Source organism: Centroberyx affinis, unplaced genomic scaffold (assembly GCF_046629955.1).
Source record: "Centroberyx affinis isolate AG114_WGS23_722 - 3 ecotype Tasmania unplaced genomic scaffold, CSIRO-AGI_Caff_v1 ptg000874l_1, whole genome shotgun sequence".
In the NCBI taxonomy this organism is placed as follows: Eukaryota; Metazoa; Chordata; class Actinopteri; order Beryciformes; family Berycidae; genus Centroberyx; species Centroberyx affinis.
In genome coordinates, this window is record NW_027279466.1 from 426673 (window position 1) to 454656 (window position 27984).

At 42.1% G+C, this 27984-nt stretch overlaps 2 protein-coding genes and 5 non-coding genes across 7 annotated transcripts; 1 reads left to right on the forward strand and 6 right to left on the reverse strand.

The window, feature by feature from the left end:
- The first annotated feature begins 2666 nt into the window (after positions 1-2666).
- b3gnt7 (UDP-GlcNAc:betaGal beta-1,3-N-acetylglucosaminyltransferase 7) lies at positions 2667-6776 on the forward strand. Its single transcript, XM_071521222.1, has 2 exons — positions 2667-2896; positions 4516-6776. Coding segments are annotated over exons 1-2 (1257 nt in total). The 5' UTR covers positions 2667-2894; the 3' UTR covers positions 5771-6776.
- Positions 6777-17066: 10290 nt separating this feature from the next.
- Positions 17067-27692, reverse strand: ncl (nucleolin). The gene is made up of 16 exons (XM_071521219.1): positions 27571-27692; positions 26320-26424; positions 26111-26234; positions 25362-25493; positions 24463-24597; positions 24041-24193; positions 23592-23675; positions 23282-23405; positions 22348-22484; positions 22104-22230; positions 21623-21759; positions 20626-20755; positions 19804-19946; positions 19159-19285; positions 18329-18609; positions 17067-17847 (listed from the first exon to the last, which is right to left on the reverse strand). Exons 1-16 carry the CDS (start codon positions 27586-27588, stop codon positions 17783-17785), a joined length of 2022 nt encoding a protein of 673 aa, XP_071377320.1. The 5' UTR covers positions 27589-27692; the 3' UTR covers positions 17067-17782.
- On the reverse strand, positions 18985-19116 carry LOC139645500 (small nucleolar RNA SNORA75). The gene has a single exon (XR_011695239.1). It is a non-coding gene; the product is annotated as a small nucleolar RNA SNORA75 (small nucleolar RNA).
- Positions 20240-20372, reverse strand: LOC139645501 (small nucleolar RNA SNORA75). The gene has a single exon (XR_011695240.1). It is a non-coding gene; the product is annotated as a small nucleolar RNA SNORA75 (small nucleolar RNA).
- Positions 23074-23211, reverse strand: LOC139645504 (small nucleolar RNA SNORA57). Its single transcript, XR_011695243.1, has one exon. It is a non-coding gene; the product is annotated as a small nucleolar RNA SNORA57 (small nucleolar RNA).
- On the reverse strand, positions 23484-23541 carry LOC139645502 (small nucleolar RNA SNORD82). The gene has a single exon (XR_011695241.1). It is a non-coding gene; the product is annotated as a small nucleolar RNA SNORD82 (small nucleolar RNA).
- Positions 24720-24857, reverse strand: LOC139645503 (small nucleolar RNA SNORA57). The gene has a single exon (XR_011695242.1). It is a non-coding gene; the product is annotated as a small nucleolar RNA SNORA57 (small nucleolar RNA).
- Positions 27693-27984: the final 292 nt, after the last annotated feature.

The window sequence follows — 27984 nt, forward strand, 5'->3', positions numbered from 1 at the left end:
TTTCAGGACACTCTCTATCTCCCAGTCCTACTCACATTTACCTTGACAACCAAGCATTTTGTTCAGTTTATCCAATGGGTTTGAAAGGTTTTCACAAGCCCAAGGGTCATAGAGCTTTCTCAACTCATAGAGGACATACTTGTATTTGTAATCCTGTGGGGTGGGGCGCTAGGGGAGGGGGAGGGATATGCCACAAGGGTGGGTGACAGAAAGTAAATCTAACCATAGTGTTTACCAGCCAAGGGAAAGACGAGGGACAGCAGTGTCCATCTGCACTCCAGTCCAGCTCAGCGGTCACAGAGCCACTCAACCACAGAGGGGAGAGGGGAGGAAAAAAAAAAAAAAGACGGGAAAAAATAGTGCTGGCGGGCAACAGGATGCACATGGCCCTGAGAAGGATGGCTGGTTGGATCCAGGAAATGGAGAGAGAAGGAGAGGAAGGAGGGATTTTGGATCACAGCTGTGTTCAGATTGAAAAATTCCTGTTTTGAAGCACGGAGGGACATTTTGTTGCTCTTCCCCTCGGCCGTAAAGAGGCGGAAAAGCACGGTTTGCCACAGCCAGGGTTAAGTGCGGTTGTGGCGTGGTTAGAGCTGCACTCAGCAACTATAGCCATCACCCGTCCTTCTGTTGTTGTGCTATTGGAGAGACTTTAAATGATAGCGCTGGTGTTTTTTAATGCATTTCTTACCGGCAACAAATCCTATGAAAATAACAAAATCAGCAATGATTTTGTTTTGCCAACAAGTCTCATCCATGTAGCCGATGCCCAATAAAGGCATGTCCCAGCAGCCATAGAACTCCATTGTATTAAAACTATTAAAAACATGTCAGAGAGCCATGCCGTTGCTCTAGGCAGCATATTTCATCATTGTGATGCACCGGGCCGGCCGACTTTTTCCTCAAACAACTTAATAAGCCGGCTGGAAACACGTTTGTGATCTCAGGAAAGTAGTTCCGTAGCACCGAAAATAGTCCCCGGCGTAATGAAGAATTTGTTCCCATTTGAATTTGATTTGGTAATAACTACAACAGTCTGACTTTTCGTGGTAACAGTTAGCGATTTTTAAAACAGAAACTATGTCTTTGTGAGCTGTATTTCAAGGTTTTTACCTTACAATTGGAGCCAATGACTTCCGGGTTGAAGGCTAAAAAGGGAACGTGGGAAGTCGGAAAGTAACGGGAGTAGAGCAAACGCATTATTGATTTTGTTATTTTCATAGGATTTGTTGACAGTAAGAAATACATTAAAAAACACCGGCATTATCCTTTAACAGTGCAAATGAGTGGCTTCCAAATTGAGTCTTGGCAATAAAAATGCCCACAACTGATACAACTTAAAACTATGATGTTGTCTTCTGGCATTGTTTTTGTGGTACTGTATTATCTTTGTGATTCGTGACATCACTTCATATTTAAGGGAAAAGCAAACATCGGCCTTCTCTTGATTTGCAGTAACTGTAGACAGGAGTCCTGCGCCAAGTTACAGGAATGCATTCATCGAAAGGTGACCTTGACTACTATTTCCCACAGTAGACAGCCTATAAAAATGACATATCTGACCTTTTCACAAATACATTAAATCCTTAATCACACAATGGCTGTGAGAAGCAGGAGTTGAAGTTTGCTTTGAGGCGGCTCATTAACTCCGGGGCCTCCTGCTGACGTCAGCAGCTTACCACTCAGTCTGAGTGCAATGAATAATAATACTAATATGTTTGCAAATCATTTATATTTGGTTCAGTCAGTGATTTATGAGTGATCCTGACAACGTTAAGCAGGCTTTTCCCCCAAAGGTCAATATTACCAGTGAAGTTTCACTGTAACTGTAACGATGCACCATTTCTCTAAACTCCTTCAAGTATGAGCATGCATGCACACATACAAACATACACACACACACACACACACATGCACACGCACACACGCACAGGCTCCATTCCTTGGCATTTGTGATTCCACCTCTTGCTCTTTTTGCTGTTTTACTATCTTTACTATTGTTTTTATCTGGGGGGGGGTTTTGTCCTTTTTTTCCTGTAAAGCACTTTGTGACAAACCTGTTGGTTTGAGTCACTTCATGGCTTTGCTTTGCTTTGCTTGAATTTACTTAACTGTTGTTAGGTAATAAGTGGGGGTGAAGGGGTTAAGGTGTGAAAGATACCCTGCACACAGAGTTGTACAAATTGTACAAACTGATTATAATGGCAATACAGTTTAGTATTATTTAGCAAAGTTAGGCTATTAGTTGTAGTATTAGTAAGAGTAGTAGTGGTAGTAGAAGTATTGTTGTTTTTGTTGTTGTTGGTGGTGTTAGTGTTAATAGTAGTAGTAATATATTCATCCTAAGGTGATCCCATTAGTGTCAAATAGATCTAATGTAGGCTAAACCTATGATGGAGTATCACTTCAGAATAGAGGGTGATTATTAGAAATGATCAGTTAGGCTATTAGAAATGATCAGTTATCATTATAAGAAATTATGCTGTGTGTGTGTGTGTGTGTGTGTGTGTGTGTGTGTGTGTGTGTGTGTGTGTGTATGGGCGGACGGACTACTCTCGTCTTTCTATCCATTCATCCGTCAGTCGGCCCCTAGTCGACGTAACGCTGGCGTGCCTTTAAAAGCCGGAGCGCTGCGAAAGCTCATTTGGCAGCACGGATCAGATCAGACCAGGCGCGCGTTACAGGCAGGGAAACGTCAAAGCTTTCCGCTCGTTTCTCATAACTGTCAGAAATATTTCCACATGCCTGTTTCGCTGAAAAGGGACTTAATATCTTAATAAACAGCAGAAGGGACATAAACGCAAGCCGCTCCGCTCTTCTGGGCTCAACAATCAGCGCGACTTGCGGTTTATTGTCTCGCAACCATCACACTTCAGTCTAAAGCACAGGAGAAAATGTAAGTGGCATTTTTCTACATTGCCTATTCTTTGTGAAATAATTATTTTTCGCAGACCTTATCTGACTGTTTTGAGTAATGCGTTTTGGATATGCGCAATTAACGCACCGCACCGAACCGCAAAAAGTATCCAAGTCGTTTAGTATTGGGTTTCAAAATCTTATTTTTCTTAAAACAGTTTAAAGATTCTGCCGATTCTGCCAGCGGGGAGAGAGCGTTTCGCCGGTTTCCAATGCAGTTTCACTTATTTTGAGAATTTCTTGAAATAAGACAGAAAGGCAGGTCGCTCCACCGGCGTCAACATGTCACTTGATTCAAGAAAATGCTTGAAAGAAGCTGATTTGCACTGGAAACAAGTGAAATTATCTCACCCCGCTGGCAGATGTTTCCAATTGTTTTTAAGAAAAAATGAGATGACATAATACCAGTAACGCATATTATCGCAGTGGGAGGTTAAACAGTAACAAAAAAAAAAAAAAGAAAATCAGCTAATTCCACTTCTTTCAAGAATTTTCTTAAATCAAGTGTCATTTTCTTGATGCTATCATCTGCCTTATTCTTGTCTTCGCTCCAAGATCTGACACTTGTCTCTAGAAAACTCTGAAACAGTGCAACTGCATTGGAAACAAGTGGAATTGTCTCATCCCCATTCCTTTGACACACTTTTTCACTTGTTTAAAGAAAAATAAGATTTAAATACTGAATATTAAACTAAAAAACTTATCACGATTGTTTTTTTTTTGCCGTGCGACATTGACTGGGATTTTCCTCCAAAGATAGAAAGCAAGGGGCCACAATGGGAGTGTCTGTGGGGTCGTGACTGTGCGAGCCCCGGCATGACATGATGAAAACATGACAATTTGAAGTGCAGGGGCAACTTTGCTTTTCCAGCAGCCTGCATTCCACATATTGTTCCAGAAGTGACACTGGTTCACTAAAAAGTGACAAGTAGGCTAAGACCTCAGTGTTACAAGTCGGTCTGTCACTATTATAATGAATGTCTAGTGAATATAAAAAAAACAAAAAAAAAACACACACACACATTCTTCCTCTGCAAAAAAATATTGAGGTAAAGCTAAGTGCAGGAAACATTCAGTGATTATGTCCTATCCATCTATCTATCTATCTATCTATCTATCTATCTATCTATCTATGAAGCTCATCATGATCTCATATTATTATGACAGTCTGTCCTTATTCTGTTTTACTGGCTATACATGCAACAGCAAATATTCCCCTGTGGGTAATATAAACATGTGGTTGAAGGTATATTGTTTTAGAGGCCCTACATTTCAAATCAAGTCATTGCAAGCATCAAACAATGAGCTTGAAACTTCCCTGTCAGAGCTTGAGCACTGGAAACCCATACTTACATCCAACACAATGAATGTAGAATGTTTTTCATGCCTCACTGATATTTAAATTTAGAATTTAAATAGTTTTATTCCCCGTCATGCTACACTTTATATACAGTTTGTATGTGAACTGCTCACTCAAATCCGTGCAACTACAACTCTATTCAGTATTCAAATTTCTTAATGTCCATTCAAAGTGTTTGAAAGTTGGCTAGAAAGTTAACTTTGGCACATGACTCATCTGTGATCTCTGTATTCCCCCAGGATGAACAACAGGGATCGCTGGAAGGTGTACAAGCGGGTGAGTGTCATGTTCTTCCTGGCTGCGGTGGCACTGACTGTTGTCCAGAGGGGGAACATCAGCGTGGGGACTCCCTTCCAAATCGAGAGGCAGACTCGCATGGATGCCTCTGAGGGAGCCGAGGCGGCAGCCGGCCTACAGCAGAAAAAGGGCTCCTCCTCGGGAACCAATGCCTTCTGGAAGGCTAACAACCCCCAGCCGGTGCCTGAGGCTCAGACCGCCACGGAGGAGCCCAGCATCACTGCGGACCACAGCCCCAGGACCTGGGATGTAACCTCCTCCAACTGTAGTGTCAACATCAACATCTCGGGCCAGGAGTGGTTCATGAGCCTGGAAGATAATTTCAAGCAGTACCTGCTTTATCGGCACTGCCGTTACTTTCCCATGCTCATCAACCACCCGGAGAAGTGCAGCGGGGAGACGTATCTGCTCATGGTTATAAAGTCAGTGGCCACCCAGCACGACCGCCGGGAGGTCATCCGAAAGACCTGGGGCAAAGAGCAGGTAGTGGACGGCAAGAGGGTGAGGACGGTCTTCCTCCTTGGTAATCCGTCCAATGAGGCGGAGAGAGCGAACCACCAGAAGCTACTGGAGTACGAGGACTACATCTACGGGGATATTCTCCAGTGGGACTTCTTGGATAGCTTCTACAACCTCACGCTCAAGGAGACCCACTTCCTCAAGTGGTTCAACACTTACTGCCCCAATGTGCGCTACATCTTCAAGGGGGATGACGACGTCTTTGTCAGCGTGAACAACATCTTCGAGTATCTGCAAAGCACCAAACATGTTAAGAACCTGTTTGTGGGGGATGTGATTTTCAAGGCTAGGCCCATTCGTAAAAAGGAAAACAAATACTATATCCCGCAGGCGCTGTACAATAAGACGCACTACCCACCGTATGCAGGTGGAGGGGGTTTCCTGATGGATGGGCCCCTGGCGAGGAGGCTCCACTGGGCCTCGGACAGCCTGGAGCTCTACCCCATCGATGACGTCTTTTTGGGCATGTGCCTGGAGGTGCTGCAGGTCACCCCTGTCAGACACAATGCCTTTAAGACGTTTGGCTTGGTGAAAAATAAGAACAGCAAGTTGAACAGAGAACCCTGTTTCTTTAAGAGCATGATTGTGGTGCACAAGCTGCTCCCATCGGACCTCATGCACATGTGGAACCTGGTGAACAGTGACCTGGTCTGCTCGCAGAAAGTGGAGATCTTATAGCCTGATGGGAACATCAGGGCGAAGGACAGCATGAGCTGAGCCTCAGTGGGCACTAATTGGAAGTGTATGCGTTAGGGAGGGAGGCAAAAGTTAACTTCCCGGTTAACTCCGATTCAAATTCTCCTTTATGTGGAGAAGGACCAGGATAATATTTGAATTTTCTATTTATGTACTGTGATGCAGATTTCGTGGAGTGGCATCCACCACCGTCAGAGTAAATTATATAGAGTTTTTTTTAAAAAAGGTTGCTTAAAATTATTTATATTCTCTTGGCATTTTGAAGGACTCTCATTGTCAGCAGGCAAATTCAGAGACAACAACCCAAGGTTGAGCTACTGCATCGGTCAGCTGCTCCACAATAACAGGCTTTTGACTTTATACTGAGCGTTGCACATAGCCTCCACTTGGACTAGACATTGGCATGCTCCAATGCTTCAAATGGCTTAAGACAATAGGAAGAAACAACTGTGTCTCTACCTCAGTAAAGTGGTCCAAAAGTCTCTTATTTCATAGCTTGTTACTTTAATAAACATAGCCAGGATACCGGTGTCTGGTCGGCATGCGTATACATGTCCCCAAAGTAAGATTTAGATCATTTTTGTTTTATTGTAGAGGTCCTTGCACTTCTGTTATTGTCTGGAATGTAACTGACTTGATCTGGACTTCTACCACTAGCATGCTACTGGAAACTTAAAAAAAAAAAAGATGTCTAAACTTGTTTCATGTATGTTATCCATGGATTTGAATGTGCTGATATACTTGACATTGAATTTGGTAGAGGGTTTACAATGAAACTGTGAAACAAATAAAACTACTGCTGGTACGTGTACATGATATGTTAATTTAATAGCCCCCCCAATAAAAGGGGGGCAAAAGAGGGGGTCTGATATTTAATTTTATGAAGGGGATGATGGTATTGAGGGAATGTTCAATGGTTATAAAGCTGAACGTTGTGGGTTTAGTGGGTGGTGATTATGTGTGGATGATGTAAATACATGTAAAAATCAAAATGTACATAGAATCTCATTTGTAAATAAACGTCTAAAATCACTTTTGGCCCTTACGATTTTCTTTTAAAAGCATGTCCTAGATTTGCAGCTTTAGTGTTTGGCCTTATCAGCAGTAAACATCAATGTGAATATCAAAATCAGGTCACCACACAATAGAGGCCATGATATGATTGAATTGTTAACATGTGGGTGTCAGTTTCTCTATAATCCAGTCAAGAAAGCACTTTAGGAGAGATATATCTTCAGACAGCCAAAACATGAACTGGTGTAATCTGAACAATATATTTAGTATTATCAGTGTTCAGCCGAGTATATATTTCTGTTTTCACTTCAGCAGTGTTTACCTGTGGGAAGATATTAAAAACATTGTCACTTATTACTTATTGTTACTTATTGGTAACACTTTACAATAAGGGTCACTAAGTTAAGGGTTAGTTAATGCTTAATAAGCATTAACTAACCTTAATTAACAGTTAACTAATGTGTCTGGTAATCATTTACTAATGGTGTTCATGTTAACTAAGGCATTCATTTATACATTATTTAATAGTCATCTTTATAAACTATTAAATGTATAAATGAATACCTTAGTTAACATGAACACCATTAGTAAATTACACACTGTTAATTAAGGGTTAGTTAATGCTTATTAAGCATTAACTAACCCTTAACTTAGTGACCCTTATTGTAAAGTGTTACCGTCTTATTCCTACAGTACTTTAATGTAAAACACTGCTGTATTGTAACTTTTACTGTACATTCAATATTGATAAAACAGCCAAACCTGAGATAAATTGAAAAAGAAATATGACACGACTTTCCCAATATACATTTGATACTCGGCATGGAAAAATCTATTTTCTCCGCACGCTCTGCTTTGTATTGGTTTTCAGAAAGGAGGTTTGTACACAGTCATGATTGGTGTGTGATTTCACATTGTTTATGTTAGGCGTCCCGGCCAGATATTGTGTATCTTTTCACCAAGTAAAACTGCCGTCAGTGATACTGCCGGTTGACAGTGAAGATATTGTCTTGTGCTTTAAGTTGGCCCAAAAAACAAACAGGACATTACAAAACAAAAGAAATACATTCCTGTTATTGTTCATAATCTCTTGCAGTACAAAGACAAGAAAGCCATAGAGAAACTGGATCTTGGCTGTATACAGTTTCATGGGGGGACATCGACATAAAGGGCGTTATCTGTGAGAAAGACACAAGCCAACTAAGTCGGTAGTGCCAGGAAAAGCATAGCTAAAGCAGGTTTATCTCTTTCTAATGTCCTCTTAAATCTACCAAGAAAGTAGTGAGCAGAATTATTTGTTTTATATCACATTTATACGATAGAGCAGTTTGTTTGGTACTGCCAGAGAACATACCTTCTGTTCAGATGATTAAGTCCCTACTGAGGCCCAACATCTAAACAAAACAGCACAAGTGAACACAGCAATAGTAAGCAATTGTATACTCAAGAGGGTCTTATATTAGCAGCTAGAAGCCCATCTGATCCCATTTCAACTGTTGTGTGGTGTCTCGGAGGGCCACAAAAGGTACTGAAAACATGTGAGGGGAGGGAATGACATGTAAGTTTGTTGTGGAACTGAATCCTTCAGCTAAAACCATACATGATCCAGCTTCAAAGAAACACCAGGTGTACATGTGACAAGTCAGCGAGGACATTCATGTGCGAGGTGGAGTCACACGTATGCTGCACATGTTAGCATGGGTGAACCACACTTTGAAAAGGGACGCAGGAGGCACTCAAGGTGGCACCACCCTGGTTGCATAACGTCCCTTGAAAATAAAAAGACAAAAACCTCCCCTTGGTACCGTAAAGCGTTTGAATTTTCGAAACTTTAAAGGACATTACCCAGAAATCATTTGAGGTGAGCGTCGGTAAACTGTGCACTCCTAGGATCTACATTTCTTCTTCTTATTTGTTGGTAGGGGTGATTGTGGTGAAGAGGTTCAGCCATTGTAAGACCACTTTTCTTTGGACAGAGTGCTTGCTCACTGCTGTTTAGGAGACAGCTTTATATTTCACTCCCAAGTTTTGATTCCTCGCTTCCCGTGTGTGGAGAAGACTTCCCACCGGTGACCATACCTGACACCTGAAATTAATTCAGGCAAATACAGCAAATCTACAGCATCTGTGCAGACAGGACGGTCTTCTCTGTTGCAGCCCCACTTGACTTGTGACAAGTCTTGTGATAAGACGGTTGTATTTCTGCATACAAATCTTGCAGATTGCAGCTAACAAGAAGTAGTAATAACTACTTTGGAAGGAAGATAATTGGTTTCCCTTAACACTTTGGTGGGTCCTGTGCAACTGCATTAGGATGCGCTGGGTGGTGCGGTAGGAAGTCATAATCTTCCTAATGGTTCGGTGAAGTGCTCAAGTGTAAGTGTGTAGAGACCCATGGTGCGTTTCATTAGTCATTTCAACCGGCCCTCGTTGACTTCCCCTCGCACTTCCCCTCGGGGGAATCCCCGTCGCCATCTTAAGTGTCGTTCCATTACTCTTATAACTCAAGTGAACTTTCTGAGATCGACCCTTCAAGGGCCGAGGGAGCGAGTCAACAACGATGTAGACTTCACAAGCGCATATTTCCCAGGATGCATTGTGATCGTCCATCAATTCCGGTGCACGAACAGGTGATAAATATAAATGCGAGTAAACAAACAAAATTTAGAGGATGTAGACATATTTATGAAATGAACTCATCTGCAATATTTCATTACTCATTGTTCTTTGTAATTTTTATTATTTATTCTTATTATTAATTATTAGGCCTGCTTAAGGGCAAGTGCGTTCCATTTCAAATATTCTGCTCCCCCTCGGACCCTGTCCCCCTGCTCTGCAAGTGACCACTCGCGTTACGTATGGTGCTACGTATTACCAAGTGCCGAGGGGAAGTGAAGGAGGCTGGTTAAATGACTAATGAAACGGAGCTACAGAGAGCGGTGAAAGGCAGTAAAAGCCATGCTTCACACCTGAGTCATCCACGTCCTCGCAGCTCTACAGATAGGCAATGTATGCAAGTAGTGGGGAACTTAAAACCCACAGGAGGAGGATGTGAAAGTGAAGGACAGTTAGGTTGATGGTTAGGCTGCGAGACACAATTTCCTTTCTCAGCGGTAGATGAATCTAAAACCTTTACCACGCATTCTGGATATTTACTGAATATTTGTGGTTTGAATTGGATAGACAGATCTTCAAAAACATCTGCCTAGTGGCTGGGGAACTGACAAACTTATCAACCACCAGCCAAAATTTACTATCATCTGGTGTTAATTATCCCACACCAATGAAGATATTTGACTGTATGCAGGTGGCCCAGTCGTCTCTTTCCAACCTGGCTGCAGACTTGGAGCCGCATGTTTGCTGAAACTAATTGGGGAAGCTTTTGATGTCAGCACGGTCAGTGAGCAGGCTGGAAGGGGCCGCAAGCTTTCGCACTAGCCCTCTATTTACTTCAAAGGCCACTGGAGCACCATCATTGGCACAGCTAAAGACGGGAATGTTGCTCCTTGGGTTAAAATTAAAAAGAACATTCCTCATCCCACAGCCTGCAGAGTAACCTTTATATCAGTTCAGGTACCATGGAACATCTCTCTCATAAAACTGAACCAAAAGGGAAAAAAAATAGTTTGGATAAACCTCAATGTTTCCCTCCCTGCTCGGGGATTGGCTTCAGGAGAAATCAGGAAAAACAGGACTCCGCTGGAAATGGAGATCATTCATTAGGAATGAATGGGAGTTTTGTGTCCAAAAATAACTAAAATCCTTTTTTAAAAAAATCCTTAAATTTCACAACCATGCTGCAGTTACTAGATAGCCAAGTGTGGAAGTAACAAATTACCCTTGTTACTGCAACTGAGTGTGTACTTGTACTTTTTGAATTCGGTAATATTAGTTTTACTTATATTTTGACTCAGGTTTTGTACATTTTAAATTGCATCCATTACAGTACAAATTGTGTAGGTTCTCTATAAGCTTTGCATCAGAAACTGCCCAATTTATGAGTGTTAAGTGAAGGAAACAAGGTAAAGAAAGTTGCTGTCCTTTTGTCCTTTCACATCATATGCAAGTAACTCAGTAACTTCGCCTCTGAGTTATATTTTAAATAAGCTACTTCTTATATTTTCTCAAATAGATTTTTACACCAGTACCTTATTTCAATTTAAGTAAAATGTCAGCAAAGTAACAGTACTTCTGCTTATGTATGATATGTTGGTTCTCTCTCCACCCCTGTAGATAACCCAAACATGTAATTATTTATATAGTATACACAGACTTCCCCTTGACAAACACAGAAGCTATACAGTCGGCCTACAGGAGAGAAGAACCACGCCTCAGCAGCCATAGATAAAGACTGGGATCTGACTTTCACTCCTTAACAATATCATTTTTGTTGAACCACAAAGTGACGGCATCTCCAGAGAACAAACTGCACTCATCACAGGAGCTAACAGACTGTTCACAACACAAAAAAAGTAATGTCTTAATGCTGATCTTTTCTATGAGCATTGTTTATTTAATCATATAGTGTGGTTTCCATGTGTTTACTAATTTAATTTATTAGTGGCAACATGCTGTCTTTATTGAGGTAAAAATTGCATTGTATTGTTAATTTGAGTTAATCTGACTCTAATCCCAGGGTTGTTTGAGAAAGTTTTTAACAGCCACTTTGTGTAGAGTTCTCCACACCCACACACAGCTGTTGGCATTTTCACTAATTTCACATACTGTATGTGTATATAAACTGCCTGGTAATCCTCATTTTTGTAACCCTGATGAAGGCACAGTGTGCTGAAACATTGGTCAACATGTCACAACTTTATTAAAATATGGGAGCATAATGGAGCGAGTGACTTCTCCATTTCTTTTTAATCAGACACTTTTTTCAGGAAGTCTGCACCTCGACTACAGTTCTTGGGTGTGCGCCTCCAGCACCTGCGTTCTTTGTTCACAAGACACTGGAAGTGAAAATGAGCGTGTTTTAGGAGTGAAGGATGGCTTGCCGGGCACAGGGTGCCTTTACGCAACAGTGAGGGTGAACGCTTACTGAGGAAAAGGCCAGGAGTAACAGCAGCTACGGGAAAGTGATGCAAAAGTTTGTGAAATGGCATGAACAGATTTAGTGGTATCTATGGCACTGATATCAGCTTGTTTACTTGGCAATGGGTCACATATTAGTCACTAATTAGTCACATATCATATCTGAGTCATGCTATATACAGTAGTTTATACTCTGCAAACAACTTATAGTCAAAGTACAATCTTCTCCAGCTCTCTGAGATGAAAATAATGACGTAAAAGAACAAGATATGAAGAAGCTTCATAATGGATGGTTGTATTGTTGTACTTCATAATGGATGGTTGTACTGTAAATACAGTGAGTTACGATGGAGGGGAGAAAATAAGATAAACACAAAGAGGATTTCATGAAGCTGGAGAAAACCTGTTTATTCAGGTTGGACCCATTTGAACAACCTCTTCTCTTTTCTACAAAAACCCATTTACATCCGTAACTATAGATGTACCTGTATTTACATATGGGTTAGCATCAGTACAGACCGTGTTACAAGGCTTAGGCTTGTTCAGATTTCAGTTCAAATATGAGCATTGGGCCCCCATCTGCTTTATGACCATGGACATGTTTGCACTGTTTGCTTATTGGTATAACAGCAATAATGCAGGGCTTAAAGATTGTTCAATATTATACATGGATGGTATGAAAAGATCCCTTTCTCACTGTGACACTGGCAAAGCCCTGAGTAGATAAAGGAAAATCCCTCTACCTTTTCTCCTTGGCTATTATTTTTTCTACCTGACACGTCTCCATTACACATCATTGTTTCAGGGGCACAGTAATATTTGTTACAGCCAGAGATGCAATGTTACTGTTATGTAATTGGATTAAGTTTACCATTGTGTTAGTAATTCTATATTTAGTAATTCTATATTTAATTGCTATAAAAGCACAAAAGCTGTTTGACATGTTCCCTACAAAGCTAACCTTCTAGCTTTTTATCCTCAGGTCTTATCTCTTTGTGTGGCTCGGCCTCATGATACAAGATCATTGTATGGTCATGTGAATAGTTAGCACATTTATTGTCAGGGCACTCCTTATCGGTCGTCTGTAATATCACTGATCTAGGAATTTAATTTCTGAAACAGAAAGGGAGAAAAAGCAAAAAGGGGTGAATAATCTAAGGTGAATAATAATAAAGTCTGGGAGACAGATGAAGAAAACAAATGGGCCAACATTCATCACTTTCTATCATATCTTAAAAGTGCCACGTGTGGCATTTTAACATCAAAAAATCATTACCACATTCCTTTTGAGAAATGAGTACAATTACCATAAACATATAAGACCGTGGCGAGAAGATTGTCAGCCTCTACCGGCCTCTGCTCTGCATTTTCCATTGTTTCTCCACCGGGTCGGATTGGGAGGGAAATCTGCTGGATTGCTTTACGGCACAAAACAGGAAGAAGGCGCTGTTCTTCCAGGGCAAACGGAGCTAAAGCTTCCAGGGTTTCTGGCAATGGCAGATGGTGGAAGGAGTGAAAGGCCGAGTAAAGCCAAAGACAACAAACGTACGCAGAGTGACACCAGGGAGGAGGAGGGGGCACAAGTTCAAGTTCATCAATCAGTCTTAGAACAGAATGATGTAGCACAGACATAAGGAAGTAGAACAAAGCACAAGACACACAATAGAAAGAAGTAGCAACATCCCTTTTGCGACAGGCAGCAGCGGGGTTGATGGGAACTGTGATCTTAATTTTGAGAAACACTGGCACGAACAATAACAATGGTGTGAGATAGACGCTAGCGATCGTCTCCACCATTCTTATTCCTCTCTCATTTGTTTATGGCAATTACACCACAGTATAACAATTAATTTGACAGTGATATTGATGTTTAAAAATGTTACACGTAGCGTATTTAAACATAACTATAAACAGGCAAATGTATAGCAAGGACTGTTGTTACTCGTGATAAAGACAAAGAGTCAGGAGTCCATTTCCATTTTCAAAGCTCCATACATTTTAGTCTAGATTTTATGTGTGTAAATAGTAGTTGGCCAATATACAAACTATTCCATATCTACATACAGCTGAATATTAATCTGTGAAATGATATTAGGCCTGTAACTACAATGTGTATTTGTGTGCTTCAGAACCCCAAACTTTTCGAGATTCAGATTCAGATGCAGATTCTGTTTCCTTACATTTCCACACACGTGTAGGGAGCACTGCCAAGTAGTAAAACTAAGATCCCATTGGTTATGAGAGTTTGGGGGGTGGGGGGGGGCTATAATGGCGGGGTGAAAGTTTGTCGTCTGCCCAGTCGGCAGATATCAGCAGCGCAGTCCTCAACTCCCTGTGTCATGCGGAAAAAGAGGCCAGAGCCATGCGACTTCATAGCACTTGTGTGCTATAGGACACCGTGTCCTGGACAAAGACCCATTGTGAGGAGGACTCGCAGCAGTATACTCCCATTTAAAAGGGTCTTTTTACACCAGCCACTGAACAAATGAGTCAAAGTAAGTGTCAGTCTCTCCTCTCTTCTCCTCTCGACAATGCCCTATTCACTCAGCTTCAACTTTTCTTTTTTTATTAGTCAGAGCAAAAACATTAAAGTGGAAGATGAAATCTCAGCACTCTCACCTCGCTGAATCATATTCCCTCTCCCATATCTTCCTCGTCTAATATGATCTCATACTGAAGCAAAAAAAAATCCCTTTTAACTCTCTCCCTCCCTTGCGCTTATTTTTTTATTATTTATTTATTTTCCTGGCACTTCTCTCCTACATGATCATTCTAGGATCGCAGGAACATTGCCAGGTGCCTGTGACTTTCACTCTTTACTACTGGCTGCGTAAACAATTGGTGAACTAGGAAGTGAAGCTTATTCTAGTGTTGCCCTCAATGCAAGTCCCTCTGGATAACGGCTAACAAAAACTGTAAAAACAAAATCTCAGGGAGGGGTGGAGGGGCAAGAGAGAAAGGATACAGCGATAGGGAAATGGAGTTGAACTGAAAACAACACTAGAAGGTGAACTCAAGAGAGAGGATTAAAAAAAAAAGAGGACAGGTCATTCTAGCCGGCTGACATAACGCCGGGAGAGAGGCTAGCATGACCTCTGTCGCTGTTCAGACAAGGCAGGGGGCAACAAATCCCTAAAAGGGGGTATTCAGCGGCCCGTCATCGGCGCCTCCCGCCCAGGCTCCTTCACAAAGCTCCCTGTTCAGGTACCGGGACCGCGAGATGACAACACACCGCTGTCCCCTGTCCGGCAATTTCATCGACGAGAGAGGCCTGCCCGGCACCTCAGAGCCAGTTCTAATCAAGTGTCACGGAGTCATCGCCTTTGGTTTTGCCAGTGAGAAATCAAGAGTGTAATGACATTTCAGGTTCAGGGGCAATAAGTAAGATTTTTACTGCCCCATAGACACAAAATGACCAAAATATATCAATGTGGGGGGTCGATAGGGTTGTTGATCAATACTAACAACTCAACCATTACTTCACTAGGTGGTGAGATTTCTGGCTTTCAAAAACTCACTTTCCTGCCAGTGCTGTTTTGGAAGAAAAACTCACCACCCATTGTAATTTCAAGACAATTCCAAGAAATAAGAGCGATATGGAAAAAAAGTAGAAAGGTAATTGGGAGTATTCTGAGTCAAGAGTGATGAATGTGGGGTGCTAGCTACAGGGGAACTGGAGAGTTGAATCGCGAGTTCTGCCCTTGCTTCTGTGGATATTCGTGTCCCCCCTCTCCCCGCCGCATGTTGCCTCTTCTGTCTCATCTGTCTTTCTGTTTTACTCTTGACATTGTCCATGCTCTTCTCACTATTTTCCCGGCACCTATCGCACAATCAGCCGTCCCAGCAGTGGGGGATCCCTCTGTGACTCGGCCCCCCAAAGGTTTCTTCAATTGTTTCCGTAACAAGGTTTTTTCATGGGAGTTGTTCCTTGTATTCATGGAGGGCCTAAGGCTGGTGGAGCTGGTACGTTCGGCTATGTAGGATAGGTAAGCTGTTATATGTCTTGCTATAATCTGTTTTAGTGTGTCTTGCTCTTCCTGATGTTTGTCCTACATCATTCTGCTCTATGGTTGATTGTTGATCAGTTAGATCTTGTTAGGCTCATTCTCTGTACAGTCCTTTGAGACATGCTTGTGATAAAGGCCTTTATTATCATTTATTTATCCAGGGAGGTATGTGTTTTTCCCGTACGCCCAGCAGTCGAGACCTGGTGGTGCTGGGTTAGGGTTAGGGTTACATGAATTTCACATTCATGTAATCCCCACCTAGGAGCTGCCCAGCACCACCAGGTCTCGACTGCTGATCACTGATCAACTCCACTGAACCAGCTGTTGTGTGCCCGGTTCAAGGGCAACTTGATGGTCGTTGAGGGAGGAGAGAACGCTGCTCATTCACTTTCCACACCCACATTTCCCCTGCCAGATGGGGGGGATTTGAACAGGCAACCTTCCAGTCACAATCCTGTTTCTCGAACGTTTAGGCCACCGTCACCCCTCCATGTATCCAACATGGTTATACAAGTAGTACTATGAGCATTTATTTGTTGAAGCAGAGAACTTCTACACTGTTCTCATCAGGCAAAAGTGAACCGTCTGAATTGCACCTTGTATTGTCTTTGGAGGTGTGCCGTTTGCTTTGTGATTGAGTGAGTAATACTTCAACCTCTGTAGCTCTGAATGTCAATGTGTTAACAGTGCCACAAATAATCAAATCAAATATGCAATAACCTGCATGTCAGTGTTTATTATCTGCAGCTCCACATTGAGGGAATATTATGCCATTGTCCTCCAGGTGACATACTCATGACTACCTGTTGGACACTGCCACCTGGTGGAAACACAGGGTTCCTGCCCATCTAGCAGTAACTTTAAGGACTCCCTGATCATCCCATTCATTTGTTTTTAAGCTCCGGTTGATCTCAAAGTGATGCATCATCTTTACAAATCACAACCAGGGTTGCAGCAGGTGACTTAGGGTGGAAATAAACACCCATGTCTTTCAACTTACAAGCTTCATTTGTTACTCCTACTCATAAAACAAATATTTGCTTAGAGTTGACACTAATAAATGCAATTTTGTCCATTCCAGAGCGCTTAATTTCAAAATATAAATGTACATTGCAATTCTGTCAAAGCTGCTCTTTCAAGAATATTTCAAGCCTGTAGGATCCCGTTGATACACTTGATTCAATGCTGCAGACTGACAAGGCACAATGAGGACAAAGACATTTAAAAATCACCACCTACAAGGTTTTATTCAATCACATGAAAACCTTTAGATTCTCAGATGGGAAAATTAGTCAATGCACTACAAATATCTTTTTTTTTATGTTACATATCTTGATTATTTGAGGCCTCTAGCCCTCTGCGACTTCTAAGACATTGACTGTGCCCCACCCAAGAAACAAGACAGAACACCTTTATCAAATTCTTAAACACCCAACTCATTTGGGTCCTGACTCCATCCACTATCCATCAAAATATGTCTTGAACATTACAGTAAAACTTTTGCACCTAAAGCAAACTAAATGACAAACAAAATAAAAACAAAAACGTATGGATACAACACTTTTTTTTACAAAAAGGTAAAATGAAATCATACAAATTGTTTAAATGTACACGGTGTATCTGAAACAACGGCCGTAGTTTTCACAGCAAACTGGTTTGCCAGACGCATTCCATTTTACTCCTTCGGACAAAAACAAAATTAAACTCATATGGATGAAGGGTGCAGGTTTGCAGTCGGGACATTCAGAACTCACAAGCAGCCCTCAAGCCGAAGAGGACCTTTTTGGCGAGGGAGGGAAGGTTTTAGGGGTCTAAAGAGGGGCTAAAATGCCCGTTAACAGTTAAATATATAATCAATGACGCTTTCTGGAATGTCCAACGGCTCTGAAAAGCGATGAAACCAGAGTCCATTCAAAGAGTAAAACAGACTAAGGATTTAGTCATCAAACTTAATTTTCTTCCCCTGGGGTTTGGCTCCAAATCCACCGCCGCCTCTTCCACCTAGAACAAGAAGAAACATCTTAGTTTACCAATCGACAGTCTCATCTGCAACTGATCAAATCAGAATATCCACTTTCTTTATGATGAGGACTTTGATCCAGAAGGTCACAAGTGGTATTTTGGGCAAAAAATGATCAAATTAACAAAACCTAATGTCATGAGGACACTGTAAAGTTAATCAACATTAACTTATGTTGTCATGGTTTTTATGGGCTCAGAGAGCAAAAACAGTTTTTACACAATCTGTCGTCCAATGAAAGGAAATCTCCTTTATTTTACAGCTCTAACCTAGAGTTGGAGCAGGAAATGTATTTCCACTATTCATTGGCTAGTACACCCAACATTTCTTCCACTTTAATAGTAAACTGGAGTTTTAGAATACAACCTCCAAATGATTGGCTACCTGTGGCGAGTCCAGCCAAAATATACTAGCTGGTCTAATTTCACCACTAAGCTCATGAGAAATTTCCCAGTCCTTTACCTCCAAAGCCGCCACGTCCGCCTCCACGATGGCCGCCTCCTCTTCCTCCTCTGCCGCCACCGCGTCCGCCAAATCCGCCGCGACCTCCTCCTCCTCTGCCACCGCCGCGACCACCAAAGCCGCCAAATCCGCCGCCACCACGGCCCCCGCGGAATCCGCCACCTTCACCCTTGGGCTTGGCGTAGTCCAGGGTCACTCTGTTGCCGTCGATCTCCCCGTCCTCCATGGCCTCCTTGGCTGCCTTGCAGTCCTGCTCGTTGTCAAAGTCCACAAAGCCAAAGCTGCAGGGGAAGGAAAAAGAAACAAATTATTCAATCGGGTGAATTATTGGCTCGCGAAAACCCAAGATGAAAACTGGGGCAGGGAGAGATATCAGCATTTCATGAACTGAAAAACTACAGAGCTGAAACTGAAGCTAAGCCAAAATGATCTTAGCAAAATTTCCGTCATTTCCGTCTTTTAAAACATTGCTATTCTATGACAACAGCCCCCTAGTAATGGATGGGCCTTAAAAAAAAAACCGTAATGAATATACTATGTACACCATAAAAGGACAACAAAACAACTATCAAAAAAGACATAAATGAGGTCGAAGGCCTGTATCAGAGAAAGCATCTCAACATTTCAAGTTCCATTCCTATAAACTGTCCTGTAGATTTTGTTTCACATCAGACATGGGCAACTCCCACTCAGTTGAGGTAGCTGCCTGTTTAACTGCGAGTTTTCTCTACTTCTCGTGCGAATCCATACACCGTCACTGATGGACAGAGAGGAGCTCATGAGAAGACGGGGCGGGCAAGAGGGAATAGGTCAAATATGTCCAGTCTTACCCTTTAGATGAGCCTGTGTCTCTGTCTGTGACTATTCTGGCTGCGACGGCACCGTCAAATGAATCCTTGAGGGTCTGATCTGTTGTGTCTTCATTGAGACCTTTGACGAAAAGGGTTTTTGTAGGACCTGGTGGCAAAGGGAAAAAATTTAAGTTAGAACAATCAGACCAAAAGTCATTGTACAGCTTTTAAGTTGCCATTATGAAAACATTAGGAATTGTATCAGTTAATGTTAACTTTTTATAGACACCTCAATTAATGAAGTACTCTCAATTAAAGGACAAATACAACCCTTATGATGTGAACCATCATTAAACTGGATTTACGAGTTTCGGCACTTGAGTGGGGGAACATTCCTGAGCCTGGGCACTCGCATGAAGTCCAGTGAAAGGAAAACTTGATTCAGCTTACATTAACAGTTTCAAATTACTTTAGTTACATTTCAGGCACTTAGCTGAAGTGCTTATCCAGAACAGCTTACAATGTGTGACCAGGGGGTTCAGCGTCTTGCTCAAGGACACTTCAAAATGACACACTGCCCTTGCGGTGATCACATGTGACCCATTTTGGTTATGGGATTGTCTGTATGTAATTTTAGCCACATTTTGGCCTCCAGTGTGGCCGTTGTGAGGTTTGAAGACGTACCTGAGTTTCCTCTGCCCCCGTCTCCCCTGCCGCTGTTCTGGCTGTACTCCAGTCTGATTGACCGGCCATCGATATCTGTGTTGTTGAGGTTTTCCAGGGCGTCCTTGGCGTCGTCTGTGCTCTCGAACTCTACGAAGGCAAAACTGTACAGGGAGAAACAAGACAACAAAGGTTAAGGAGTTGTATATTATGTATTGTATTGCTTCTTCAGATTTGTACCATCAAGGTAGGAAGTAACTTATTTGTCCACTAACCATGGTGACTCATGCAGCCCAGATTTTTCTAGCGACTTGCTATTTTATCAGTCAAATAGGTTTAAGATTAGAAAAAAAACAAAACTCATCAGAATTAGTCTGGTGGCTGGTAGCAATTTCCTACACTGCTTATAGTCCTTATTATGTTGATGACAAGAATAATTCAACTCTCAGCTGCTTCTACGTGTTGTACAGCAGACATGGGCAACACCCATTTGAAACTAGGGGAGCCCGTTCTGACTGTGCATTGGCTCTGCTTCTCGTGCGAATCCATGCAAAATCACTGATGAGATCAAGAGGAGCTCATGAGAAGGGATGTTGCTGTGGTCTGGCAGATACTTTTGGAGTAGCATTTCATTTTGTGAGATACTGCCAATAATGATTTATTTATGGATGGTTTAGGATGACACAAAAAACGAGACAGAAGTTCATAACAGGAAACTCCATTACGCCTGCGTGCGAGTTCATAAATGATGCAATCTGAAATAATCACACCCCAGATCAATCCTGAGAGCGACTCAAGTGAAAGGACATAGACACTGGATGCTTTATCAGCAAACACACTCACCCTTTGGCTCTGCCGTTGTTCTGTGGAATCCGGATGGAGACGGCTTTTTCAAATGTGGCTTGTAGAGCGTCCTCTGTGGCGCTGAAGGCGAGGTTATTCACTACCAGGGTTTTACTGACTGCTCCTGCCCCTGCAGAAGGGAAGGAGAAAAGACGAGTGAGATCGGGACGAAGGTGGCGGAGGACGGTCTTAAACTTCTCTAGTCATGGACCAGATCAGTACTTGACTATCTTTGAAATCGTCACAGAGATTCAGGAAATAGAGTTTGCATCATATCTGGCCATGCTCAGACAGGAACCCCTTTTCATTTCCCAGAGAATTAATTCAAATCTCCCTCTATTCAGATGCCAAGCCAGACAAAGTGCCTTATGATTACATCAAAAGAAATTCATGCATGATATCTAAACTACAAAAGGCTATAAATTACAATTCATGCAAGCTATTCCATGCTGTTGTAATATCAAGCATAAGCAACAGAGCAGTTTGAAAAAAAAAAAAAAGGATTTGTAAGCAATTTTACATGCAAGTGTCAAACCCAATCAACTCATCCCATGATTGGTAAGACAGGGCTGCAAAATAAAAATGATAATCCTGATTCTTTTGCTGGATATTGTGATCAAGATTAGTCTTCATTTGAGGTACAAAATAAGTTTACTGCACTTTTTTGCATCCATTAACATCTTGATTGTTTAACCACAGCTGGCCTTCTAAATAAAGTGTCAATATTGCAGATACATTCAAATGCTATCGCACGATAGCATTTGAATGTCTTAAGGAATAATGAGAGGGTTGGGATGACCTTATTTGTACACCTTTTACCTGATCATTGTAATTTGATGGAAAATTCAATAAAAAGAACTTTGAAGAAGAATGTCTTAAGAGGGGCTTAGAGACAGGCTTACATGAATCCATATTCTACCTCTGATTAAATTCCAGAACAGCCTGAAGGAGAATTACTGAAGCTTTATAGTTTCACAAAATGACTTGATGAGTTTACCTGCCACTTTGGCTCCTTTCTGGCTCTTTTCTCCTACAAAGTCGACCATGATTGACCTCCCCTGTACGTCGGCTCCCTGGGCCTGCTCCAGCATCTTCTCCGCTTCAGCCTCAGTTTTGAACTCAACGTAGGCAATGCTGTGGAAAGGAAGAAGGAAGGTTACCTCATCTGACACACCTACAGCTCCTCAAATTCCTTATTTTTGTCTAGAACTTGGAAATTACAAACCAAATGCTGGTAACAAAAAAGCTAATGTCCTGTTGTATTCTACAAAGACACTTGGCTTGTAAAATGGTGAAAAATAGATGGTTCACTTTGACTTGTTTATAAGTCATGGTTGTGGGAAAGGACAATTTACTGTCATGTCTAGGATCCTCAGCTGCTCACATGCCTTATTCTGACTAGGGTCCTCATCTGGGTTAAGGGAAAACCAAATTGTGAAACGTCATCATTTCACCGATTGGCGGCGACTAGTTCTTACCCTCTGTTTGCGCCGTTCTGGCCTGGCGGTACCCTAACGTCGACCGCATCCTCGAAGACTTCCTTCAGGTCGTCGGGCGTGGCGGAGAAGGGAAGGTTCTTCACAAACAGCGTCCGTGCGTCCCTCTCTGTTGGACAAACGTCACTGTGAGCCCAACTTAACAGCATTTACAAGAATCTAGGAAATGCATCAAATCAAGGAAGTAAAGATGCCATTTCACGGGGTCTCTGAGAGTATCTTTTACCTTTCTTGCCCTCCTGTGAGCTCTCTTTGCTTCGGGCCCTGTCCAGCTTCACGTCCTGGCCCATGAACTTCTTGCCGTTGAGCTCCAAAGCCTTCTGCATGTCCTCCTCGGACGCAAAGTCCACGTAGCCGAATTTCCTGTTGGGACAAGCCAAATAAGAGACGTTACTGTCAAACTGCAAAAAGGAAGCCAAGAGTTTGTTTACAGCATCTCAAAATGTGTTTATCTGGATTTTATGTATGCAGATGATTATTCTCAACAAATATAACATGTCAGGGCACAGTGGGTTTACAACTACATTAAAATCAGGGTTTCTACAGTTTCAATATCAAAATCTGATACTTGTTCTAGACCTGACTTTGTTTAAGATTTTGGTTGGTGATCAGTATGATTTACACTGATGGGCAATATGCCCCTATATAGCTATGTCATTGCACTCTAAAGATGAAGGTCATTCATCGCAGCAACAAACATCAGAATATGTGAGATAATCACAGCAGAATGGGCACTGTCCTATGCATTATCAGGACATGAACAATATTTTCCCCATACTTTCCCAAACTCTTGAAGATCTGGAAATTACCCAATTTTTTGAATGTGTAATCACATACATTGAGACAATATTCTCCCCTACTTTTAAACTTGTGTACTTTGAGAAGTGGGGGAAGTTAAGGAATATGAATCTGCTCATTTCCAGGTCTCATAGAGTCGTGTAGGAACGCATGAAGATGTGCCAGCGATTGAGGATAGAACCGGCAGACGATAACACACACCGGTACCGAAGACATAGCACTGGCTTTGTTCTACCTCCGTACATTACACACATGAGTACTGAGCAACAACATGCATGCCAAGAAATGGAGGGGGTACAGCATTCACCCAATTATCCTCAAGGGGCAGTGGTGCACTCATCGTAATGATAAAAATCACTTACTTGGATCCGCCGAGCCTGACGTCTACCACCTCAAGGCTCTTCTTGGAGAAGAATTTCCTCAGGGCTTCTTTGATTTCATCAAAGTCCTTGTTGGAGTTCAAGTTTCCAACAAACAGACAGAAACCTGGGAGTGGGGGAGATTAAATTTCCACTGAGTTTCATTTCATGTAGAGTGTTATGTGAATAATGATGCCAGACAGATTCAGAACATTAAAAAGGTGACATCACACATCAGTATTAAGTCCCTTGTTGATCATCATAATGAGCAATGTTGAAATTTTACTGATGGGTCAGCCGAGTCAAATCCTACCTTCGCCTTCTGCCTTGGCCTTTTTGGCAGGGGGCGTGTCCTTCTTTCCCTCCGCCTTCCTCTTCGCAGGAGTCACTGGGGCTGCTGTGGAGTAATGGACCATTTAGTTCCATAACATTCAATTCATAGACACCCATCCAGCCAAGACGAGGAAGAAAGAAAAGAGGCAAGGTGTTCGACATCATAGTGAGGTGCCAAAGGCTTGCAAAAACTACAACTGCTGGCTGTCTCTAAATGAATGAGCTCTTTCTTTCATTCTTATATACTTTTATCTCCATATGTTTTTTTTATTATTTAATTAATGTCTTATATACCTTGTGTAAATCTTTTTGATTTGCCTTTTGTGTTTTGTTCATTCAAAATTAACACCCGCCAAGCGGGTGGTACAGTTTGTCTTGGAGGATAAATTGATGTAGGTCGCCTTCCACTTTTCCATCATCCTAACTTACCCTCTTCCTCATCCTCGTCGTCATCTTCATCCTCGTCGTCATCCTCGTCATCGTCTTCCTCCTCCTCTGACTCCTCCTTGGCCTTGACCATGCCTGCCTTCTTTGCCTTAGCGGCTGCTGGAGCGGGGGCGGTGTCCATCTCCTCCTCAGAGTCTGAAATCCACAAGTGATGCATTAATATCAGAGTCAACATGCTCGCATTCAATCCACTGACCCTCCATTGACTTGCATCAGATCCATAAAAAAAAGGTGACATCACATACACTCAGTATTAAGTCCCTTGTTGGTCATCATATGCATGATTACAACTGTGGTATCAAAGCAGGCCGCTCTACACTGACTCTGCATCACTTAAGATAAAAATGAGGCACTGCTGCTCCTCTAATTAAAGATTAAGAAGAAAATGAAGGGCTTCATCTCACCTTCCTCATCATCGTCGTCTTCATCATCATCTGACTCTTCTTTAGCAGGTTGGGCCTTCACTGCGGGCTTGGCAGCAGCCTTGGCAGCTGGAGTAGCTTTCTTGGGTGGTGGGGCCTCCTCTTCTGATTCTTCATCTGCAGACAATATAAAAATGAGAATCATGAATTTCAAAAGAACAATCAATGTATAGCAGTTTGTCTTGGGAAGAGATTTACAGATGAAAGATCAATTTGGACAGAAGTCACTAAAAAGGCGGGAGTGTGCCAGCGATTGAGGATAGAACCGGCAGACGATAACACACACCGGTACCGAAGACATAGCACTGGCTTTGTTCTACCTCCGTACATTACACACATGAGTACTGAGCAACAACATGCATGCCAAGAAATGGAGGGTGTGCAGCGTGGGACTGTGGTATTGTCAAAACCACCAGGGAAAAGGAAACCAAGAGCTCAGTCGATGACATTTAGCTCTGATGAAAACATAGGGGTGGGAATTATCTCAACTAATTGGATTACCTTATTGTTAGGTACATTGTGTTGTCATAACACTGATGCCAGCCTAACTAAAACACAATTGCACAAGGGAAAATTGTCATTTTGAATTGTTGTAACTGAAGCTACAAAAAATATTGCCTGTATAATTGTTTTCTGACATACAACTTCTCTGCTTACAATCTCTATAAAAAAAAATAATTTAATGATTCTGTTCAGAATTAATGTTATGGAAGCTGTTAACTACAAAATAGCAATACTACAAAATAAAGCACCAGTTCTGGAAAAAAACTAACAGAGTATCAAATCAATTGTCTTGCTAATATTTTAGCACCAGAAACACAACTTAAATCCATTTCTATTTCATGGGGACCTTCACTGTTTTGCAATGTTGCGAGTCCTACCATCATCGTCATCATCATCGTCATCTGACTCCTCAGCCTTTGCAGGGGCTGCCTTGGCCGGTGTGGCTTTAGCTGGTGTAGCCTTTGCAGGGGCTTTCTTTGGTGGGGCGGCTTCTTCTTCAGACTCCTCCTCTGCAGGTTGGATTGACAAAGCATTAGACCTCATCACACCCATATTAAAGATCACAGGACAACAGGCAGACGGCTAATAAAGAGCCAATTACTATGGATTGGATGATATGTTTATCTCACAATATACAATATGGCGTTCACGATACAATGTAATAAATAAAAGTGCAATGACAACAAATTGACTGTGCAGAATTATGTAATTTCTGAGCTACAGACCTTTCTAGCAATGGAATTGGCTCGCTACAATGTAAACGTTGATGTAAAAATGCCATTACAAAGTGCAAAGAATATAATTTGGATGGAGAGCTTGTAAAACTGATGGGCAAGTAACGGGTGGTTACATTAAGTTACTTCTGCCCCAGATCCCAATTTGGTCCCTAATGCAAAATTAGTAAATTTTCTCTTTATTTTTTTCAGACAGACAACACATGGGCAAATCTCCCATTTGTGTCCGTTTAGTGGCAAAGCGGCTTGATTGTTTTAAAACTTGACAATAACTGGACAATAAAAGTCAACACTCAAATCTTATTGAGTGATCTATACCTTAGAATGACGTGTAAATTATGCGACCATGGTAATATAACCACAACATCTAACACTTCAAATGCATCACTTACCAGAATCGTCCTCCTCGTCATCATCATCATCTTCACTTTCTGCTTTCTTGGCTGCTTTGCCGTTCTTTACAGCTGGGGCAGGTTTAGCTGGAGTGGCCTTCTTCACCACTTTCGCTGGTGGAGCCTAAAAAGAAAATAAATTCCCTTTAATTTCAACAAAAACCCATAAATAGGAATATTTTAAATCTGCAACAAAGCCTCAAATATACCTCTTCCTCCTCCTCATCACTGCTGTCTTCTTCACTTGATTCCTCCTCCACTTCCTTAGGGGGCGGAGGGGCCTTTTTCTTCTGGGTCGCTTGTTTATTTGCTGCCTGCAAGAACAAGGATAAAGCATAAGTAACAGCATTTTTTGATTATCATAAGGAAATAAATAAATCAGCACAAATCCAGCTACAGAATAGCACTCGTGGAGCTGGTAGGGATTCGGTGTTGGATTAATTTATCTTGATCAAGGACACTTCGGCATCATGTTTGCTTAAACCATGCGGTCCGGTGGAAGGACGGTCTCTCTAGGCCACCCGCCTCCCAAAAGATAACCGTTAATGATTTAATTAGATAATAAGTAACGTATGATGAGACTTGAGATCAGACCGTCTTTAGCTTTTCGTTTGTCTGAGATGGCAGCAGGTTTCTGGGTTTTGATTTTGCGCCTTGCCTCGTGTCAGTCGGAGCAGGCGCAAAACCCACGTGGAGCTCAGGGGGACGGGAAGCTAGCATGTCGGCTAGCTTCACCCATTCGCCAGCCAGTCACATTTACAAGCTACACGCACGTTTACAGCCACTTGCTGGCGAGCGTCGAGCAAAATGGAAGAAACGCAAAGCGCACTGACACAAACACTACCACGAATTAAACTCCCAGGAAGCCGTTAATATTAAAGCTGCCCGGAGGGAATAAGCTGCTCTGCTGCTGAGCAGTTGAGGCTGTTTTACGGTCGTGCTAGCGCTAGCCAGTTAGCCAGCTAGCTATACATTAACATACCGTATGCTTCAGATGTCCCATTTCCCATTTTTGTTTAAAATATCACCATTAGCCGACAAACCGTCAAATGACATCTCAGTTTTCTACCTGTAAACCACACGCTTAAGTCGTGCACGCGCCTGCATGCCATTTTGAGTAGTTGGCTAGCAGCAGCTAGCAGGCCTAGTAACCAACTGCAAGGAGCAAACATGGCTGACAATTCTGAGTATAGAAGAAACGTTTAGTGAGATATAACGTTAAACAGTTACTCATCGTGGTAGTATCTTCAGCAACAACATGCATTTCAACAGCCGCACTCGTACATAAACGGTCGAATGAATGTACATTAACCCCGGAACATGCGCAGACATTTTGCCCAGGTGCCATTTTCCCGTCACTAGCAACGCAGTAACTTCTCCGTAAAGAGGCCTCATGCGTAAACACAGCTCCATACCACAAAAGCACACATTAAAATTAAAATAAACGGCATGCGTCTTACCTTCGCTAACTTCACCATGATTTTGCTGCGTGTTTCAATGAAACGCAGAAATTGGACGTATATAAAGAGGCAAAGAGATCACGGATGCATGCACGTGGCCCAGCCTACTCCGTGGGACATTGAGAAAGAAAGACAGATATGACGGAGACGCGCTGGTTACTTTCGTGCTCTGCGCGTTCACGGCGTCCCGCCCACACGGCCTTCTCCTCCAATCACACGTCAGAATATTATGAAGGTATTTCCATAGTGCTCGCGCATCGCCTACACTGACACGCGAAATAGCATTTATTGCATTACAGAAACAAACGACGCATTGTTTAGCTGCAGTTTATCAACAAAAACAACTACATAAATACATCAATGCATACATGTTACCTTAATCTGTTAATGCAAAATCTATTAAATGAGGTATTG

What these genes read in the sequence shown, in the direction of transcription:
- ncl (XM_071521219.1), bottom strand. An exon ending in CGACGAGGATGAGGAAGAGG is followed by an intron (nt 23,676 to 24,040) that starts GTAAGTTAGGAT and finishes ATTACTCCACAG; the next exon opens with CAGCCCCAGTGACTCCTGCG. An exon ending in CTCACAGGAGGGCAAGAAAG is followed by an intron (nt 22,231 to 22,347) that starts GTAAAAGATACT and finishes TTTGTCCAACAG; the next exon opens with AGAGGGACGCACGGACGCTG.